At 43.4% G+C, this 21216-nt stretch overlaps 1 protein-coding gene across 6 annotated transcripts in view; it reads right to left on the bottom strand.

Moving 5' to 3' along the window:
- PTPRG (protein tyrosine phosphatase receptor type G) overlaps nt 1–21216 on the bottom strand; it is a 1220925-nt gene that overhangs the window by 133947 nt on the left and 1065762 nt on the right. For all 6 annotated transcript variants that reach the window (XM_078661520.1, XM_078661521.1, XM_078661522.1 and 3 more), the window contains 3 exons: nt 13157–13233; nt 5788–5916; nt 1584–1730 (listed from right to left, as the gene is read on the bottom strand). In XM_078661520.1, coding sequence (XP_078517646.1) covers nt 1584–1730; nt 5788–5916; nt 13157–13233 — 353 coding nt within the window. The remainder of the gene's footprint in view (nt 1–1583; nt 1731–5787; nt 5917–13156; nt 13234–21216) is intronic.

Below are 21216 nucleotides of genomic sequence, written 5' to 3'. Positions count from 1 at the left end.
GTTACACACCTTGTGATGGTCACTGTGTGGGAACTTTGCTCCACACTTGAGGCTTCTTTTTAACGGCGTCCTTTCCATGAGGTGTAGGCCTCACGGCATGGATAGGCCAGACGGCCCGCGTCGATGACCGGAATCAAGCTGATGGAGTCGAGACGATGTCTGTCGATATCGGAAGTAGTTTGGTGAATTTTGAATACGTTTTTACGCGAAGTACTTAAAAAGTAGATTTCGGAGCGGAAAAGTTTCATCCGAACCCAGTGGCGGAAAAAAAACAATCTAAGGATGGAGCCGATGCCCATGAGCACTATCATCCAAGGGAGGAGTCACCTATCTCATGACTACAATGACTTCTTCCAAGACGACAACAACATTTCTCAGGCCATGTAAGCCTTCCTATGTGTTACACTACTTTTGTGATTTGCTTTGAGACACACACACACACACACACACACACACACACAGAGGACAACACCATTAAAAACTATCTTATTCAGCTTGATGTGATTTACATAGTGGTTAACTATTAAAACAAAAAAAGGGCTAACCCTCCACAAGAATAAAGAAAACACTAGGTTTTCTTATATAACCCTCACCCACCAGGGTTACCCCTTGGCAACATGCTTTATCAAAGATGCAGGATCCGACTGGGAATCCTAGGGCATTGTATAAAGGAGTAGCTTTGGAATAAGTGTGCCAACAGACTTCACGCCTAACCAGAGGAACCATGATGCAAGATTTCTGCTTTATTTATATTTACAAGCAGTAACACCAAGTAGGTGCTCTATATATATTTTATATCCTTAGCATGCAGAGTGTGAGCAGCTAAAATAGTACAACATGAGTATTATCAGGTAGTTAGACCCTTGCTCCTCCAGAATAGCCTGGGGCTACGGCTTTAAACATGTTGACCTTCTAGAAAGGCATGCACATCCTTTCCTATACTTTCTACCTCCATCTTTTTAACCAAACCAACTAGAGGCCCGAATAAATTGCACTTTACCTACTAGGCCGGTATTTTTAATCTCACTTTCCACATAAGGCCCACCCACTCAGCTGAGGAACGGGATGTACCCTAGGATGAAGCATGCCACCAAGGGGTCACCCTGGTGGGTGAGGATTATATAAGAAAACCTCATTTTTTCTTTATTCTTTTGGAGGGTTAGTCCATACTAACAGTTAGGGTCCTTTTGGTTTAGATACATTTGGTAGGAGGAAAGCCCCTCTGATTTGGTCTCTTTCTTCCCTGTTTGTTTGAAAGGTAACTATTAAAACAAACAAGAATTAACTGTAAATGAGAAATGGCGAACAAAGCAATTTATGCTCTTATCTGTGGGTTTCTTTCTCTAATTTTCACCCTCCACATTTTAAAACCCAATGGAGGAATCAATAATAGACAAGATCCAGCGCTATGTTTTACGTTTCCTTGTTTAGAACCTTTTTCACAAGCAGTACAATGTATGCTTGATTCCATAATATGATTTCCTTATGCATACTCACTGATGGCTTTCAAAGTCAAGTAGGTTTACAGTAAGCTGCTGAATATAATAATTGTTCTCTCCCACATGCTATATAGTTCAACTTACCTGAGTGGCTTCTAGGATGAAGTCATGGATGCTGATTTGCTCTTCATTGGAGAGGCACAGTCTGTCCTTGCTGATAAGTGTTACAGTGAAGGCCTCACAGTTCATTGATTCTTCACGACTTGGCCAATACACAAACTCATCTTCAGCCTTAGGAAGGAAAATTAACAGATTGTGAGCTTCTACCCATTTCTGGTCGACATTAATGTGAGAAACAGGCTGAAAAAAAAATTAAAAACAAGTTTGCAGGTACATCATGCTGGGTTACCACAGTTTAATTGAAACTAACTCTGGACAGACACCTGAAACTTCGACACTGATGGAATTGTGTTTATTGAGAGACAGGGGTATACTTGACAATGCTATACATATTACTTTATGAGGATCGATCTAAACAGAAATTATGGATCAGGGCTGAATGGGAAAGAGATTTCAGATTTAGAACGTCAACAAAGATTAGTATATACTAAGAAGTGACGAGTAACGTATTCAATATTGTCACTTTGTATTTCTCTGTATTGAGCAATATTGTTTTCCTCCAGAGATTTCTCAAATTATTCTTTAGATTAACAGACGGGTCAACTGATGCCTTGTGGACCACGTATGAAATATTATACCATTCAATATTTCAAAAATGTAAATTGTTGCTATTGTCTCAATAGTACATTAATGTATGGAATCTGCTTTTTGGGAATAATGTGGCAGAGCATTCTGCGCAAGTGACCATGCTTAAGCAGTAATGGGCCTAAACAAGCCGCCTTGCCATAGTACGTACTTGCCTTAAAGAAATGTAATGCGCACAACTGTTTAATTTGATGGTATTGTCTTTAATTGATGAAAGCACTTGAAGTTTCCTGATGACACTGATTTGTTGTTTTTGAGTGGTATTGTAAGGGATTTTCCAGCTGAGCTGCAAAGTGTGTGATTTTATAAGAACCGTTATAAAAACAATTCCAATCATTTAGTCTGTGTATTACTAAAATATATAGTTTATAAGCACTTTTGTATCTTCAATCTTTTTGCACATTTTGTAGCAGCTTATCAAATACTGAGTGTAATGCTAGTTTGAAATAACGACTTGCATATTCACAGAGCTTTTTGTCACAGACAGACTTCGCAACACTAAACATTCACAAACCACTATTCTCCACTGCACTAACCAGTATTCAGTACTGTGGCTCTCTGGTTACAGAAACTGACTTCTGAAGTAAACTAATAGAGGTTTCATAAGTACTATATGTATTTCCCACTGATTACCTCAACTTTCATTTATTTTTCATTTAAGATGTACCTTATTTTATATGTAGTTACCTGAAGGTTAAAGACTGAAAAATGTTAGTTTTTTTAGGGATGCCTTTAACCCACCCTCCCCCGAAGCTCACTTACGCTGCCCCCTTAGAACACATCATCAAAATTCTGATAACTTTTTTTATGGCACTTCGGCCACTGCTCTCAAGGTGGCGAGGACAAGTAGTCCGAGTAATCTCAATCACAGCAGAACTTAATGTTACACATGGAGTAAGCCCTGAGGTACTATGAAGAATGAAAAATTCCCAAAGCAACCCAAATGAAATCTCAGGTGCAAATATGATGCTGCAGAGAGTAGCTTTCTAGTATTCTGTGATCCGTTGATCTCTCCACTGCAAAGAACTATTCCTTTCTTGAGCCGGGATAGCAATGCTCAATAAACTCAGTTAGCCAACGTTTCACAGTCAATCTCTTTCAGGCGTATGTAATTACCTGATGTATTGTGCACTTATAATTACCAAGCATGGGTGTCTCGGTGAACCGACATGGAGAAAGCAGTCACGTGCAATGCGGTTTGTTAAGAAACCACCTCCTTTTTATAGTCCACTGGCTGGCCCAGCAGTGGCTCTGCGTGGACACCTCCAGCAGTCCATTGCCGCTGTTGTAGCTGAAGGATCTTCCTCCTTGAGTCTGGGGCACTGGTGTAATCATTGAAGCACAATCAATATAAAGTCTGCATTTTTCTCTGCAGAGGGCTCTGAATCGTGAAGTCTTTAATTAATTGGACTTGCAAGCATACAAGGAAGAAACAGGAACATGGACATTTCATGCCTTGGCACTTCCGCGCATTTCCTCTGCTCACTTACCATCAGGCTCTGCAGCAGGGTGTTCCTCTACAGGCTGGAAGACTCCTGCAGGACAAGGCTGTGTCTTCTCAGGTAGGCAGCTCCCAAGGTCACTGGGAAACCCCCAGCTTCTTCTAGGAAGACTTGCTGAAACTAGGGGATATCCCCTTGCTTTTAAGAGACTGGCTATCAGAGTAGTGAAAGTACTGAACCCCTCAAGTAAGTACTAAGTTTGTTCTTTGCCATCAGGAAAACTAGGAGGACTGCACACCAGTGTGAGTGAGGACAATTGGCCAGCAATAGAATCAGTATTTGGTGGCTACCATCACTGCAGACTGGGAAGCCTGTGAGAAGTCATGCAGTTGTTGGCTGAGGAGAGCTTACCTGCTGGCACAAGGTGCCGTCCTTCACCAGCAAGACAGAGGCCACATAATACTCAAAGACAGACACAAAGGGTAGCTTACTGGAAGATCTATATTGAGGATGGCTCAAGTGAAAGAAGTCACATGGGAGCCAAAAGGAGCTCACAGCACAGCTGGCCAGAAGTAAGAAATCTCCAAGAATATCATAGGTGTCATGGAGCTTCATTTGTATCTCCGGTCAGTGAGAGGCAATTCCTGATCCATCCCATGACTACAAGGTGCCTGCAATTCTTCTGTCTTAGAGGGACTTAGAGGCAGCCAGAGTTCACACCTCTGGATGTAGACAATTATGCTTGCAGCAGGGCACACTGGTTGAGACAATTTAAAAGATTTTTCTAACCCTTTCTCCAGACTAGACTATGGAAATGCCCTCTATTTAGGAGCAGGGTGTGCTCAACTGGCCAAGCTGCAATCAATTCAGAATGCAGCAGCCAGGATGCTCCTTCACCTGCCTAAATACCATTCCACCTCACAGGCAATCAGGCAGCTACAGCGGATAGATTTTAAAGCGCTTTGTTTGGTGCATAAAGCCCTGGCTGGTGTAGGAGCCTCAGATCTTCAACATCTAGTCATGAGGTACCTGCCAACCCGACCCCTGAGATCCGCCTCGCAAGGGCTGGCTATAGTCTCTAAGATCAAAAAACAATGATGGGGCGGGAAGGGCTTCTCCCATCTAGCCTTGAGGCTCTGGAATACATTACCCCAGCAGCTAAGACAAATTGCTGAACACAGGAGGTTCAGGAAGGAGGTTAAGACTTGGCTTTTTACACAATAGGACATTGGACAGCGCAATCTCAGTTACCCTGCACAGCGCCAAGACGCCTCGCAATAAGTGCGCTTTAGAAATACCATCACTCACTCACTCACCCTTTAAATTCTAGGGATCCTGCCAGTTGAAGTTACCATCATTATCTAATCCTAAAGAACCAGGAACCACTAGGTCCTGGATGGACCCATAACTATAGTGGTTAGCCCTAGTTCTGTTCTTGCTTCTCACTCTGAAAATGCAGACTATGAACATAGTGATTTGAAAACACAGGCCCAAAAGAAAACTATTCCTTTCCAGCTCACTAATCTATTTAGTCCTTACAAAACCAGAACTCCGAGATGGGCCTTTATTTGGGACTTGGGTTCCAATGGCTTAACTGTTTTAATTGTGCCTCTGTGTACTGGGGTCACCAAAGCTTCTTGCAATTTCGATTTGTATTAATTGCAAGGACACTGCTTCTGAAAATACACTTTATTTCACTATTTACGGTCTCAATGCTGCCTTTCAATTAATAAAATATGTTTTTTTTACTTGCAAAATATTTAGAATTTCCACTTAGACCTAGTAAAGAGTATAGTGTACTCTCAATCCAACTGAAGACCACGCTGTATGAAGGAGAACAACATTTTAGTTCACATTCCTACATCGACCTAGAGCCTTTTTTTAACATTAGAAAATTAGTTGCAGCATATTGTATAATATCGTTACAACACTTGTAAAATGTGAAATACTTAAAACAACTTTAAAACACAGTGAAGAGGCAAATCAGCCACCTTGAACTTACTCTAACGCCAACACTCTCTCATTGTGGGTTCTGTATTCTGAAGCCCAGCAAGGGTGTATAAGGAAACTGTATTACTTTACTGAAATCTAGCATTCTGCTGTGCACAGCAGGGAGTGTACAGTGGCCATAATGAACTTACAAAGCTCTGGTTGTCAGGCAGCATAACAATGATCTGTGCATTGTGATCCCAGATCATTCGCCAGAAGTCTTTCGTCGTATGTGGTAGCGGATGCTGTGTTATGATGAATTCATTACTCCTGTAGTAACCCTTCAAAGTAAAAGGAAATGCAGTTTATAGGTATAACGCAGGTACAATTTATACATTTTCGCGGTGCTCGAAAGTGTACACAATTTTAATAACTTGTCTGACTTTTACATTTTGTAAATGCACCTGTCCACTTAAATGCCACTGTTAGCTACCTGATTCTGGTGCCCCCAATTTGAGACAGATTCATTTTTCGGCTGAGCTGCTAGCCAAAGGTTACAGGTCTCAGGGAGGTAACTGCAGGGAGGCATTTCATGTTCAAATCTCAAACACATGCCACTGCTCTGCCTGCGGAAATGTCAAATCTAAGAAATAGCATTCTTATATTGTATTTCTCATCTCCCTCCAGTCAAAGCAATGACGGAATAATACATCAGCTGGGACAAGTCTTTCTATTTTCACTCCCCCAGCCCCCCTCCCCCAGAAAATGTTGTGTTTTTATACGACATCCACAGCCACCCACTACACCACAATCCTTTCCTCAGCCTACTGTATAGGGGTCTGTACACTGTTCTTCCACAATTCCCACAAAGTACATATCTTATGATGGCAGGGCCAAATACATTATTTTGTGTGTCATCTTCTACATAATTATTTACCTACATTGCAGAGTGTTTACCTTTGTAGAAAGGGACGTTTTTACTACTTGAATGGAACAAAGATTAGAGTCTTAGTGACTGATGTAGATCTTGGACGGAGTAATTACAAAGGATTGTTCCTGCTTTTGCTTGGGGGATTGATCAAATGCAAATTTGGGAACCCTTTACCATTGCACCCATGCCTTATTTTAGGCAAAAGACCTACTAAGCCTGTGCTTTTTTGATAGCTGTACACAGAGGGCAATCCGAAAATGCAGCGTAGATGTCAAAATTATGCCTTAAAAAAGGCCTATTAAATCTCTCTAATCATGGGGGATGGGCGCCGTATTTGGATACTGTGATTAGTCAGCCCCCAAGGAAGGCTACAACCCCATGTCAAATCTGAAAACTAGAGAACCAGGAGAATAAAAGGTGGTGTGATTTTCAGGGAATCAAAAACTTTTTCTTACCCAGAATATGTCAAAAGACAGGGAAAAAATGCAATTTCCCTATATTTGGCAGAAATGTTGGGCACTTACAGCCAATGTCAAGACCTAATGTCTACTATCCAATATGATACAGCCACTGACACATGGGGTACCTTTTTTATCAGGAGTAGTGTGGGAATGCGGAGTAGTAGGACTTCCATTGCTCTTCACAGAATCTGGACCTTTGGCTTTCAGAAATAAGAGGAAAATCTGTGGTTTTAGCCAAATTTTGACGTTTGCAGGACATTTTGAGTAAGAAAAAGTGATGGCACCCACGTAGGCCACACTGCCCAAAGTTTCTAGATTTCAAAAATTGACTGGGCTTCGGCCAGCCCCGAGTCCAAGTATTGCAAGTATTCACATTCTGTAAAGACTGAAATCCCCCCTCCTCCCCCCCAAAAAATCTTGATGACTCTACATTACAAGGTTTTCCTGTTGTGAGTAATAAGCCCACCAACACTGTTTTCATTGGATAATTGGTAATACAGTACTCTAAAAGATATTATCTATTGAATTCTCTCCACTTTAGTCTTCCAAAAGTAAATCTGTTTGCAAGAATGAACACATTATGCAAAACTCTCACTGAAGCACATATTACCGGTAACCCCAAAGTAAGAGTTGCACAAATAACCACTATTCCCAAACTCAGATGCTTGACCTCAAAAACGAAAAATGCATAACTTTTCTTTAAGCCGTTTTTCATTTGTTTTCCCTTAGGAATTGATGAATAGACTTCAGTTCGGTTGATAACTCTGGCTATGGCATGTTTATGGACAACCAACAACCACCACATATGCTCTAGTCTAGAAGAATCTCTTGGACATAATGGTATGTTGCTTTAGTAGATTGACCATCACAGCAAAGTAAATAGAGATGAAAACACTTCACCGATTTCTATTTTTTCCTATATACTTACCGAATTAGGTTTCTTTGGAAAAAACATGAGTGATCCACACAAATGATTTCTTGCTGAATCCCCTTTTTTTCAACTTTTCAGAAATGTATAGGTTTCTGAATTTGTTTCCACCACAAACTGGAAGTAGGTAGAAACTACAAAAATCGTAAATACTGACTACCAGTTAGTTAATTGCATAAATTATAGTGAATTGTGTTCATAACTTTGCCTGTTCCTGAAAGCAGGGAATAGGGTAATCTTAGCAAACAAACCGTTGCTGATGTAATAAAAAAATCTCTCGCACATCACTTTTTCAGTTGAAAAAAATAGAAAAACAGACAAATGCTATATTTTGGCTATTTTGTTAGTTCCCTCATGAGGAACCCATTTACCCTGGGTATCTTTAGAATCCCCAACATGTGGGGAAAAAAGGATGTACATTTGGCTTGGATATCTTTTGTGGAAAAAGCTAATGAAGGCTTAAGCACCAGCTTTTTTAAATTAAAAAAACGGTCTCGTTACATCTGGGTTAAGCCAACCCTGAAAGCTTTTCTATGTCTCCCTGCCTAATTTAGGATCAAGTGAAAAACTATGCGCTAAGCACCAGGGGGGACTGGTACCCTTTGAAACCTAAAGTAAAAGCCCCTCCATCCAAACCCCCAAAGTATAATAACCCATTCCTTCTGAAAGCCAAAGAAAACCCCTCCCTCCAAAAGTCTAAAAATGACTAGTAGAATAATATCTAAAAATAAATAAAATAAAAGATACTTACCCACGGCTGCACATCCTCCTCGGTGTTCCACTTCTGAATCTGTTGTGGAAGTCTAGCTCCGCAAATCAATCCAGACGCTGATCTCATGCTGTTAATCAGCATGAGAGAAGTGAAGGGATTGGATGGAGCGGATTGGCAGGGCACTCCTTCAGGCCCTGTAGGCCGGTGCTTGGTCTCCACCCAGCCGAATGGAGAGCTTCAAAGTGTGCATGTCACTTTGGCCGGCACAAGGCAGTCAGCCAATGCTCCTGTCATGCCCCGCATGTGTCTGGGGTTGGGGTCAGCTGGCTGCTGCAGTGCGCACATCGAACAAATAAAATGGCAATGAAATCTTTTCATTGCCATTTCATGCTTTCCTGCATGGCTCAGCGAGTGGGGAGGATGCTCCCGCACCGTCAAAAAGAAACCGCTGCTGCTAAGCATAGTCTATTGGGACAAAGGTCCTGGCTTCCTTCAAAATCTGGCATGGTAATGCACTCCAATAAAAGCTTTCTAGGAATCTCCATATTGAAACAAATGCACTTCGGAGGGGGAAAGGAAACATCTTTTCCTTTAAAGGCTTTGCCGTTTTAACACTATTAGCCTTCCAACTTCAAGAAGACTTTTTGAGTTAATGCAAAAATCATGCAGTTTGTAATTTTAAATTCATATTTTCTTGCCTGAGAAAAAACAAACTTATTGCCACTAATTAAAATATTGTCCAATGCAGACTGCTGTCTTGGGTGTTGTTTGCTTTGGCTATGAGAGAAAGACTATATTCAGATATCCATGAGGATTATAGATGTCCTTTTTCTTTGGAGGACAAAAGGTCTGCCCTCCCAAAAAGTGAGGCCTAGATTTGCTATTCACTAAATTGGTACACTCAGGGCTTTAAGTGGGCGAGTGCTTTCAGGACTCAGACCAGACAGTGATTGCCAAAGGACATTAAAAGACGTTACCTATCATGCCCTATCTTCATGTCCATAACTTCAATACCAAACACATTGATATATTTTTTAACAATTAACATAAAAAATCTAAGGTAATGTGTCAGCGATTCAGGTCCTCTTCACATTGCTTTATTCAATCTTGCATTCCTCAAGAGAGTTAGCTATTCCTAGGATGTTGTACTTCAGAGTTCAGAATACATGGGCATCCAATCTTTGGCCTCTCTGCAGAGCACACAAAGAAATTGTCATATATTCCAGTAACAATTGCAATTCTGTGGAAATGTGTGTGAGGGAAGTACACAGTTGTAAAAATATGATAAGGTGAAAGTAAATTAAAATGTGGTGTTTGCATGTCAGTGGGAGTCACAGAAATCTAGTTTACATATCTAAGCTATGTGGTTAATTACATAGGCCACATCCCTTTTAGAGACCCCTCCACCTCAACTTTTTTCATTTCACGTAAAGCACTGCATGCACCCTGTTACTGGGTGGTCTTCCCCCAAATTTCTGCCTATCTCCTCCAATCATCTGACCTCATTTTTGCTGGCTTATATAGCCTTTGTAAAGTGCATTACATGTGCCCAGGGTCTCTAATTTAAATGCTACTAGTGGGCCTGCAGCACTCATTGTGCCACCCACTTAAGTAGCCCTCTAACCACAGCTCAGGCCTGCCATTGCATCAGCCACAATCCTAGTCAAGGTGAGACCTGGCAAGATAAACCTCTTGCCAGGCCTAAACCTACTCTATGTATACATATGGCACCCCAAAGGTAGGCCCTGGGTTACCCAGTGGGCACGGTGCAATGTATTTAAAAGGTATAGCGTGCACTTTTAAGTTTTACATGCCCTCGTATTGAAAAACATCCACATTCGTTTTTCAATACTGCAAGGCCGATCACTCCCATAGGTTAACATTTTCACTTATTACATCTTTTAAGTGTAATTCCCAATTGTGAAGAGATAGATTTTTTAAGTTTTATGTCACTGGACTCACAATTTAAAATCACAACTGATGGTGAAGTTGGATTTTAATTTGCAATTCTAAAAATGCCACTCTAAAATGTTGGCATTTTCTTACTTTCTATTCCTGCTGTCTTTGAATACACTTCTTGGGTGGGTGACAGCTGGGCTTTGTGCATTCTTTCTAGAGACAGCCACACATGAAGGGAGCTTAGGTGTAATGGGTGGGCCATCTAAATCCAGATGGGCCACTCTGACAGAAAGGGGGGGACCTATGTGCACTTCAAAGACCTTTCTTTGAAGTCTCCCCTACTTCAAAGGCAAAACTGGGTATAAGTACTAGACCTCTGACACCACAACTTCAGTACACTTCTGGACCTGTAAAGACTGCCAGGAAGAACAACTGCTGTGCTCCTGAAGGACTGCCACTCTGCTGAACTGCTGCTTTGCTGGACTACTGCCTTGCTGTGCTGCCCTCCTGCCTGCTGTTCGCTTGCCTGGGTGAGAAGGACTGACCTGCATCACTTGAGCAAAGAGTGACTTCAAGGCCTTGTTGGCTTGCACCTGATTGGAGACTTAGGGACATCTGTACCTGGACTCTGCAATCGGCGAGTCAGCCCTGCCAAGTAGTGTCACCCCAGTCCTGCACCCTTGGAACTGAGGCCTACGGTGCTTCTTTAAGCCAACCCATGCATCCTTTTCTGAACCGGCCCATCCTTGCCTTTGCACTGGTTGGAACAGGCGCAATCTCGTTGTTGCGTGGAGTGGACCCAGCACATCACCTTCAGAACCAACACATTCTCTGTAGCCGGAGCAGTAGCAGTGCATCACAGACCGACCCAGTGCATTGCACTGCCAGCTGACGAATTGCTACAGTTGTGTGGAGATCATCGATGCAGCTCATCCACTGTGAGGCTTAACACCGTCGTATCCCTTCAGCTGCACCTCACATCTTTTTTGAAGCAGCCGGGATCAAGATACTTTTGGTCAGGAGGCATAACTGGGTCCCCATATTCAGCCCACGCTACATCACAGTTCGCCTGAACATTTGACTTTGTCCTGGTGCGGCGCAACCAGATATCCCAAATAAGCGCTTCTTGCTTTTAAGTGCTATTTTACAGTTTGTTTTTTAAAAATTCATCTCTCAACTGTTACTTTTTAGATTTTTGTCATTTTGGTCTTGTTTTAATTATAAAACATTCTCAATTTTTGACCGGTTGTAGTGTTTGTTTTCGGGTGTCTTCACTCTGTAGCTGTTTCAAGTGTTGCACAAATACTTTACACATTGCCTCTTAAATTAAGCCTGACTGCTCTACATCAGGCAACCAGATAGTGAGCAAAGAATAATTTAGGGTTTGTTGTGACTCACCTGGACTTGGATTGTGGTTGATGCTTGAACAGGACGCATGTCTCCGCCAACTAGAAACCCACTTTTTAACACACCCCATTAGGTAAATACACAATTTTACTGTACAGGATAAATGTTTTAATTGAACAACAACCCAATGCTCTAAAACAAAGTTATAACGTAAGAGCCAATGAGAAATAAAACGTAACTTTTGATAATGTGAGAACATGCTTTTGCCTAAGGCGTGTTGCATTAATCAGATTCACGCATCTGTTATATCTCGCAAGGCAAACTCAAAATTCATGAAGTTATGCCTTCATTTAGTTGCATAATTAAACGGCAGTCTCATCAGTGCTCGTACAAGTACAAAGTTTGCGGGAAACATCTACAGTTCCAAGAAACAAACTTTAGGACTGACAAGTACAAAATAGTAAACAAATCTGGGACTACAGCAGAAAAGCTGCTCTACGCAGTCTATAACTGGAGGCCTATAATCGGGGCTAGCTGTGTTAAAACCAGTGTAAGATTCAAATTGATCTGCCTAGCTCCTGCAATGAGAGCAACTTTATCCTAAGCACAAATGGCGTGCATTGCCTTCTCGCCACATAGTCAAGGCCAGGACATTGTGTTAAGAACATATTGATTTAATGTTAAACTGTATGAATGCTGTAGAAGTTCTAAATAAATATCCTTAAGCTCACACATTGTTAGAAAAGTAAAATTAACCAAGGAGCTGAGATGTTGGGCTTGATTTAAAATATAACTAACTGAAGGGGTTGTGGGCAATATCGCAGCTGCGGACAATGGTCAGGAGTATATGTGCATGTCATGCATTTGGGTTTACTTCGCCTTTTTAAAAAATATTCAGGACTCCCTCACTAGCCTTCTGATGGTTGAACTGGTCGACAGAAATTATAAATAAAGGGTTTGCTTATTCACAATTCATTGTTTATTCTTCAATTACTCAAATTAAGATCTGGGGTGGCCAAGACCTGTTGTAAGTCGCATTACCTCTAAGCCAATATCTACATTTTTACAAGATCTGTCATAATATCAGAACAGTACATTATTATATTATATATATATATATATATATATATATATGTACACAGTCCAAGTATAAAAATATTGAAGGCAAAATCATCCTTAATTAATAACTTTGTAGCCTGAATTTTAACATAATGTGTCACCATTTTGAAAACAGAGAATTTCTAGTAGCATCAGCTAACCATATGTGATTCAAAACGTATATTTTATGGCAAGTGCCACTTACCATGATATATGAGGCATTTATGTAATCTGTTCCTTTCATTCCAGGCAATGGCGCAAGACCCACTCTTGCTCGTTCAGCTATATGAAATAAAACACTCTGTCACTATGTTGTAATAAACAAGATAAAACACAAGTCTCCTGATAGAACCTGAGACCTGTTACAAAGGGAATGTTCTTGCCAGGTGAAATTACTGCTCCGGGAACTTATAGTATTAACATATCCAATGGCATTGGTTTAATGATATTAAAAGGGGCTCATACTTTACTTTTTCCAACTATTTGTACATTTTGCCTTCAATTATTTATGACAACTGCTTTGAATTATGAAATCAATGAAACAAAAATTAGTCAAGGTCTGTAGGGGATTTATTTATGAAACTATACCGTATTTTGACTTTTCAAATGAATAATGCTGAGGGAGGTACTGAAATGTGTCACCGAAACCTGGAGAGATCACTTTTGTGATTTTCTGCATAACAAGAATAGCCAAGGGTGTTACAATTCCATGTCTGCTTGTCTGCATTTATCAGTCTATTGTATGTTTTACTTTTCTGACAATACCGTATATAATGAAAACAATGCAAAAGGAAACATACTAAAATTCTGACCATCCTCTTGTCACCCCTCGACAGCGCATCATTTGCCAACTATATCTTTATTTGTTTTCTTTTAAAATGCTAGTGGCTTTTGCCAGAAATCATCTTATCATGAAGTCCACTGCCATAAATGCTGACAATACAAATGTGTGCCTATTCCCTTTCATATCAGTAAAACATTATGAAGAGCAAGCATACATATTTATCTATGAATCACAAAATATAAGTTCCATATGCGTGTTTATATGCTTAGGAAGGCAAAATATTTTATTAGATATTCCATAAAATACAATAACATTTATTGATTTACATCTCCAGCATCTCATAATTTATTCATGGCATTATTTAATCTACTTGCCTGCATTTTATGAAAAATAGAATCCACTATCAAAGGTTTATTTGCAATAAGGTTTATATTTGAATTTATTCATATTCTAACTCATGCCTCCTCTTATTTCAATTACATTATGTCTCCCATAGATCTGGTTGCCTTAGGCAAAGTTCTAATGCTGCTCTCTTTTTAATTGGACAAAGAAATATTTTGACTTGTAGCATTATGCAAAAGCCCCAAATGCTATTTTTAAAGCTGTGAGATTAACAGCCAATTCCTGGTACTCATGACTGGAAGTATAGTGCAATGAAACAACTGCATTTTTTCACTATTTAATGGTATTACATAAATTAAACAATTTTTTCTCTAAAGATACCTTAAGATTGTCACACTATTTCTAGAACTTGCGATATTTAGGTATTTATATCTATCAATTAGCACCAGGTATTTCTCTCTCTCGCTCTCTCTCCTCTCCCTCTCATCAGGCAGAGCCCGATGGCTGTCTAACAGGTCATTGTGGGGACCGTATTTTGGCTGTTTTTCGGCCTGTTTTATGATCTGCTAGTTGGGGATCGAATGCAGATTTCCCTGATATTTAAACAAACATTGCCTGCAGCAAGCTCAAATCCATGAGGTCTTCCATACCTTGCAAAACACAGCGTTTCTTTTACAAGTTCAGAACTGCCCTAATTTGCATAGCGAGCTCCAAATAGCTTTACAAAAGCGGTCTATCTGTCTTAGCTAGCTAGTTCACTAATTTATCCAACAGCTTATCGACTAAACACGTTTTACTTCCAAATATAGTTTTGAAGATGCATAAAGCATCTATATACCTTTAAAAATGTGTTACTAAAAGGAAAGGACTGTAAAAGATGAGCAGTGGATTACAAGTATTGAGTGTTAAGCTACACCATGGAGAACATCCACATTAACTTTATTATTCAAAGTAATCTTTTTCAAACCTTTCATGACTGATCACAGTCCTTAAATAAGGTGCTTTTATTTGTTCTTGATTGAACTTATTCAGTTACTGTATTGATAATGTGTCCATTAACCTGATGGCTCGGTCTCTGTCTTTACTACCTCCATAGGCAATATTATACACTGAATTACACAGATCTTTGTTTAATCATCTTAGATTGGAGAAAGAAGCTTTGTGCAGGCACATATCACATCACTTCACTTTACAAATGCCACTTTACTCCACTACCCGCCACTCTACTCCATCGTACGACATTCAAACCCATCCACTCTACGACACTAGACCCTACTTTATTCCAATCTATGCCACTTCATTCTCTGATGCTCCACTCCACTCCACTCCACTCCACTCCACTCCACTCCACTCCACTCCACTCCACTCCACTCCACTCCACTCCTAACTTTTAGCCACGCTGAACAGCAGCCATCCTGGTGTGCAGCATAGCTTAAACACATTGGCAAAGACAATAGCTCTTGAATATGTAAGAGCTATTGGTTTTTGCCAATGCCTGTTTATATTACGATTACTGTTAGAGTAACTTACAGCCAGATTCGTCATTGCAAATTGCGCTCGCAAAGGGCCAGATTCTGAGAATCTGGCCCTTTGCAAGCGCAATTTTTGCATTTGGGATTCATCATCCCAAATGCAAAAATCGCTAAAAGCAAAATCGCAAATTTGCGAGGAATTGCATTTAAGGAATCTCTGTTTGAGATTCCTTAAATGCAATTCATTAACCAATTTTAAATTGCGAATTCGCAATTTTGGGCCGCTATTTACCGCGAAGTCTGACTTTGTGGTAAATAGCGACAAAATAGAAAAAAGCACTTTAGTGCATTTTTCTCAGTTGCATGTTACACACACACATGTCCTTTGGACATGTGTGTGTGCAACACCTGTGTACATTTGCTTTTCAGGGGTGCTACAGGGTGTCCTTTGGACACCCCTGGCACCCTTGAAATCGCATCCTTATTTGCGATTAGCAAAAGGAATAACTCCCCATTCATTCCTATGGGCAGGCCCAAGGAATGAATGGGGAGGTATTACTTATTTGCGATTAGGAATTTGCTAATCTCAAATAAGGAAGATGTTGGAATCGTAATATTTTTTTGCTATTCCTACATGAATCCCGTTTTGCAAGTCCTTAATAGCGATTCCTTAATAATCGCTATTAAGGACTCGCAAAACGGGACAATAATGAATCTGGCTGCAAGTAAGGAGTAGTTTCTGTCCTGTAACTCCAGTTCTGTAGTAGGGGTATCTCTGTTATAGTCATAATCTAGTGAATAGTCCCGCCCATGTGCGTGGACCCCGGAGCAATCAAAAATAATCTCTTACAGTGTCAAAAAATGCAGAAAATGCATAGACACTTAAGAGAGAATTTAAAGACAGATAATGCAGCCAAAAGGCTACACTGTCCAGTACTTCAACTAGAAATTTCCACCATAAAATCCACAAAACAGCAAAGCCTGTACAGATTTCCCTTGCTTAACAGCAAAATCCCTCAGGAATGATAGAGAGAAGAACCTGGACAGACAAGCCCCATAGGCTGCCATTATGTGGCTTAATTAGGATACTGTGCCTTTAAGAGAACCTTCCAGAACCTTCTCTCAGTATCCCAGAATGCATAGCAGGTCCAACTTAGCCTCAGTTCTTTTCGAGGGCGTAGGAAACGCCAGACCTGTAGCATTATGATCATGAACAACACTCCACCGGGGAGGCGGGAGGGCGCTTATGACTATAACAGAGATACCCCTACTACAGAACTGGAGTTACAGGACAGAAACTACTCCTTCTGTAGTAGGGGATCTCTGTGTATAGTCATAATCTAGTGAATAGAATGGCAAGCCCATCCCCACACCAAGCGGCGGTGGAGAATAAAATAACGCCACTACTGTGCGAACAGATTCCGCAGCGAAGCCTGCCCAACCTGAGCGTCTGCCCTGGCATCAGTGTCCAGGCAGTAATGCTTAGCAAAGGTATGGACCGACTTCCAAGTGGCCGCCTTGCAGATCTCTGCAATGGGAACATTACGGAGCATAGCTGTCGTAGCAGCTTTGCCCCTGGTGGAATGAGCCTTAGGCTTACCTCCTAAGGTCTTATTAGCTTTGTAGTAACACAACTGTATGCAGGACACAATCCACCTCGAGATGGACTGTTTAGAGGTAGCAAGACCTGTCCTGACTGAGCCATAATTGACGAACAATTGGTCTGACCTACGAATATCTTTAGTCTTATCAAGATAAAACTTCAGCACCCTCCGCACATCCAGGGAATGTAAAGACCTTTCCGCCGGAGATGAAGGATTCTGAAAGAACGTAGGCAAAGTGATAGTCTGATTGATATGAAAATCAGAAACAACCTTGGGAAGAAACTTAGGGTGAGTACGCATAACAACTTTAGCATTATGAAATACAGTATAAGGTTCTTGGCAACACAATGCCTGAATCTCACTCACCCTGCGGGCCGATGTAATGGCCACGAGGAACGCCGCCTTCCAGGACAGGTGCTGCAACGAAGCCTTATGAATGGGTTCAAAAGGCTCCTTCATCAATCTGGACAGCACCACATTCAAGTCCCATGAAGGCGAAGGAAGCCTGACAGGAGGGAACACTTTCTTCAAGCCTTCCAAAAAATCTTTGATCACAGGGATCTGGAAAAAGGAAGTCTGTGAAGGGCCTTTCCTGTAGGCAGTCAAAGCAGCCAGATGAACCTTAATGGAATGGACATTAAGGCCCGACTGCGCCAGATGAAGCAGATATGGAAGGATGACATCTTCCTTGCATGACGTAGGGTCATAGTTCTTAGACTTGCACCAGATGCAAAACCTCTTCCACTTGTAAGCATAGGAAGTCCTAGTGGAAGGTCGCTTAGCCTCCTTCAGTATGCCCATACAATCCTCTGGGAGATTCAGATGGCCATATTGCACTATTTCAGGAGCCATGCCGCCAAACTCAAAGACGAGAGGTTGGGGTGCACCATCCGCCCCCCGAACTTCGTGAGAAGGTCCGGCCTGCACGGCAGCTTCATGTGAGGAAGGAGAGATCGGTGAAGCAGGTCCGTGAACCACCACTGTCTGGGCCATTCCGGGGCAATCAGAATCATTCTCGCCCTGGATTGAGACAGCTTGATGAGAACCGCCGGAATCAGGGGAATTGGTGGAAAAGCGTACAGAAAGCTGTTCGACCAGTTGATCCATAACGCGTTCCCCAGCGTCCCTGGCTGGTAGTACCTGGAGGCGAAGCCTCGGCATTTGCTGTTTTCGGCGGTGGCAAACAGATCTACGTCTGGAGTTCCCCACCTTGCGAAGACTCCTCCTAGTACTTCGTCGTTTATGACCCATTCGTGGTTTTCCTGCACGATTCTGCTCAGCTCGTCTGCCTGAACATTCTGCACACCTGGCAGATGGGTGGCCGTTATCGACAGTCCTCGAGCCAGAAGCCAGTGCCAGATCGCCTGCGCCTCCTGCGACAGAGTGCGCGATCTCGAGCCCCCCTGCTTGTTGAGGTAATACATCGTAGTCGTGTTGTCCGTCTGAACAAGCAGAGAGTTGGTCTGAAAGGACGGATGAAAGGCCTTCAGTGCCAAGTGAACAGCTCTCAGTTCCAGGAAATTGATGTGGTACGTGGACTCCGTCGGGGACCACGTCCCTTGAATTTGCAGATCTCCGGAATGCGCCCCCCAACCTAGGAGAGACGCATCCGTCACGATGGTCTGTGTGGGAATGTCCTTGTGGAAGGGAACGCCTCTGAGGAGATTCTCCTTCGAGCACCACCACTTCAGAGACTGAAGAGCATGTAGAGACAGTCGTATCCTGTCGTCCCAAGAACCTCTCCTCTGGTCCCACTGATCCTCCAAGCACTCCTGCAGAGGACGCATCTGTAGCCGTGCGTGAGGAGTGAGAAAAATGCAAGAGGCCATCGATCCCAGTAGAGAAGACACGGTCCTCACCGTCGTAGACGGAGTTTTCATGAGAGCCTGAGCCTTCCGAACGAGTGATAAACGTCGCTCTTCCGAAGGAGACACGCTTGCTGACAGCGTATTGATGGAGGCCCCCAAGTACTGGATGCACTGCACCGGAATCGGGACCGACTTGGACATGTTGATGTGCAACCCCAGCCTGTTCAAGAGAACGCACGTCTTCTGGAAGTGTGCTCGAGCTTCCGAGAAGGAGGAGGCCTTGATCAACCAATCGTCCAGGTACGGGTAGACAAACACCTTGTTCTTCCTCAGGTGTGCCGCTACCACTGCCATACATTTTGAGAATGTCCTGGGTGCAGACTTCAGTCCGAAGGGTAGCACCGTGTACTGATAGTGATTGGTGCCGACTTGAAAGCGCAGAAATTTTCTGTGTTTGCATGCAATGGGCACGTGGAAGTATGCGTCCTGTAGATCTATGGCACACATCCAGTCTCCCCGTTGCAGCTGAGGGTAGATCTGATGCAACGACAGCATGCGAAACTTTTCTCTGCGAATCCACTTGTTTGCCTGCCGCAAATCCAGAATGGGCCTGAACTCGTTTTTGTCCTTCTTGCGGACAAGAAAGAACCGAGAGTACAGACCTCTTCCTCTTTGAGACAGAGGTACGTCTTCGATCGCCCTTTTCCTTAGCAGAACGTCCGCCTCCGTCTGAAGCTCGCGCAGTTGATACTGCGAGCTGACGGGAGGAATCGATGGAGGAGGGCTGGTGAAACGTAGACTGTATCCATTGCAAACAATATTCAGCACCCACTTGTCCTGAGTAATTTTTCTCCACTCTGCCAGAAAAAATTGAACGCTTCCCCCCACCGGAGCGGGTAACGGACGAGGGGGAAGTAACAGCTCAGGGACGGGACCCGGCCGGGCCCTTGGTCGCGGTAGAGGACTGTTGACGACCTCTACCACCCTGTCGCTTCTGGAAGGGCTGCCTGTACTGCTGCTGCTGCTGCCGCTGTTGATGTTGACCAGCAGACTGCCCCCTTCCACGACCCTGCGCCCCAAACCGACGCTGGTACTGTCGGAAGGGTTTCTTTTCCTTGGGCTTTTCCAGGCCCACTGCCGTCAGGGTCTCCGCTTCGGCCTTCATCCTGGCCATCTCATCATCCGCGTGCTTCCCGAAGAGGGTATCTCCGGAAAACGGGAGATTCGCCACGCGTTGCTGCGCCTCCGGTTTCAACGATGTCAACCTGAGCCAAGCATGGCGTCTCTGGTGAATCCCGTGGCAATATCCGTGCGCGGACAGCAACGATATGTCTGCTGCAGCGCCGATGGCCTGATTAGAGACCAACATCCCCTCCTTGACGATCTCCACAAAGTCCTCCTTGCGGTCTCGAGGGACGAGGTCTGCGAACTGCTCCATCGAGTCCCAAAGGGACCGGTCGTAACGTCCCAGCAAAGCCGAGTCACTGGCAGCCTTCATGGACGAGGCGGATGTCCCACACGCCTTGCGACCAGCAGAATCGATCCACCGGCTCTCCTTGTCCGGAGGCACCGTGGACGCAGGGGAGGTGGAATGAAGCTTCCGAGCAGCAGTCACGATGACTGAATCCGGTACCGGGTCTTTCCTCAAGAAGGCTGGGTCTGAGTCCGGAGCCCTGTACTTTTTCAGTATCCTGGAAGGGACAGATCTCACCGTCGCCGGCGTCAGGAATAGCTGTTCGGCGGGCTCAAGGAGCCCCGGCACCAGAGGTAACAGGGGGCGAGACAAGTGCCTCTTGTGTAAAGTCTCAAAGATTACCGAGGTAGAAGCCGTAGGCGCTTCAACCTCAATGCCCAACTTCGCCGCACCACGCAGGAGAACCTCCTGAAATGTGCTAATATCGTCTATCGGAGACACCCTAGTCTCCGGCGAATCGGACAGCGTGGGCGAGTAGGAACGGGTCCCAGAAGGAGAACGTGACCTGGACCGACGCCTCTTGTGATGATGCCTGGATCGTGATGAAGATCCGCGGCCACTCCTCGATCTGTCCCGTCTCCCCGAGCGAGACCTCGACCTCTTGGGCCTCGGACGCTCCTTCGGCCTCCCAGGGTCAGGAGCTCCAGGCTTCTTAGGAGTCTTCTTCGGAGGCGTCGGGAACTTAGGCATCGACACCTCCCTCGGTGGGATCGGGGGTGGAGGGGCAACCGGACGCGGGTCCCGCGGAGCCGGCTTCGGAGGCGGAGTAGGGGCCTTCGGA

Source organism: Lissotriton helveticus, chromosome 9 (assembly GCF_964261635.1).
Source record: "Lissotriton helveticus chromosome 9, aLisHel1.1, whole genome shotgun sequence".
Lineage (NCBI taxonomy): Eukaryota > Metazoa > Chordata > Amphibia > Caudata > Salamandridae > Lissotriton > Lissotriton helveticus.
Note: the sequence above shows the minus strand (reverse complement) of the source record. Positions and strands in the feature narration are given on the sequence as shown.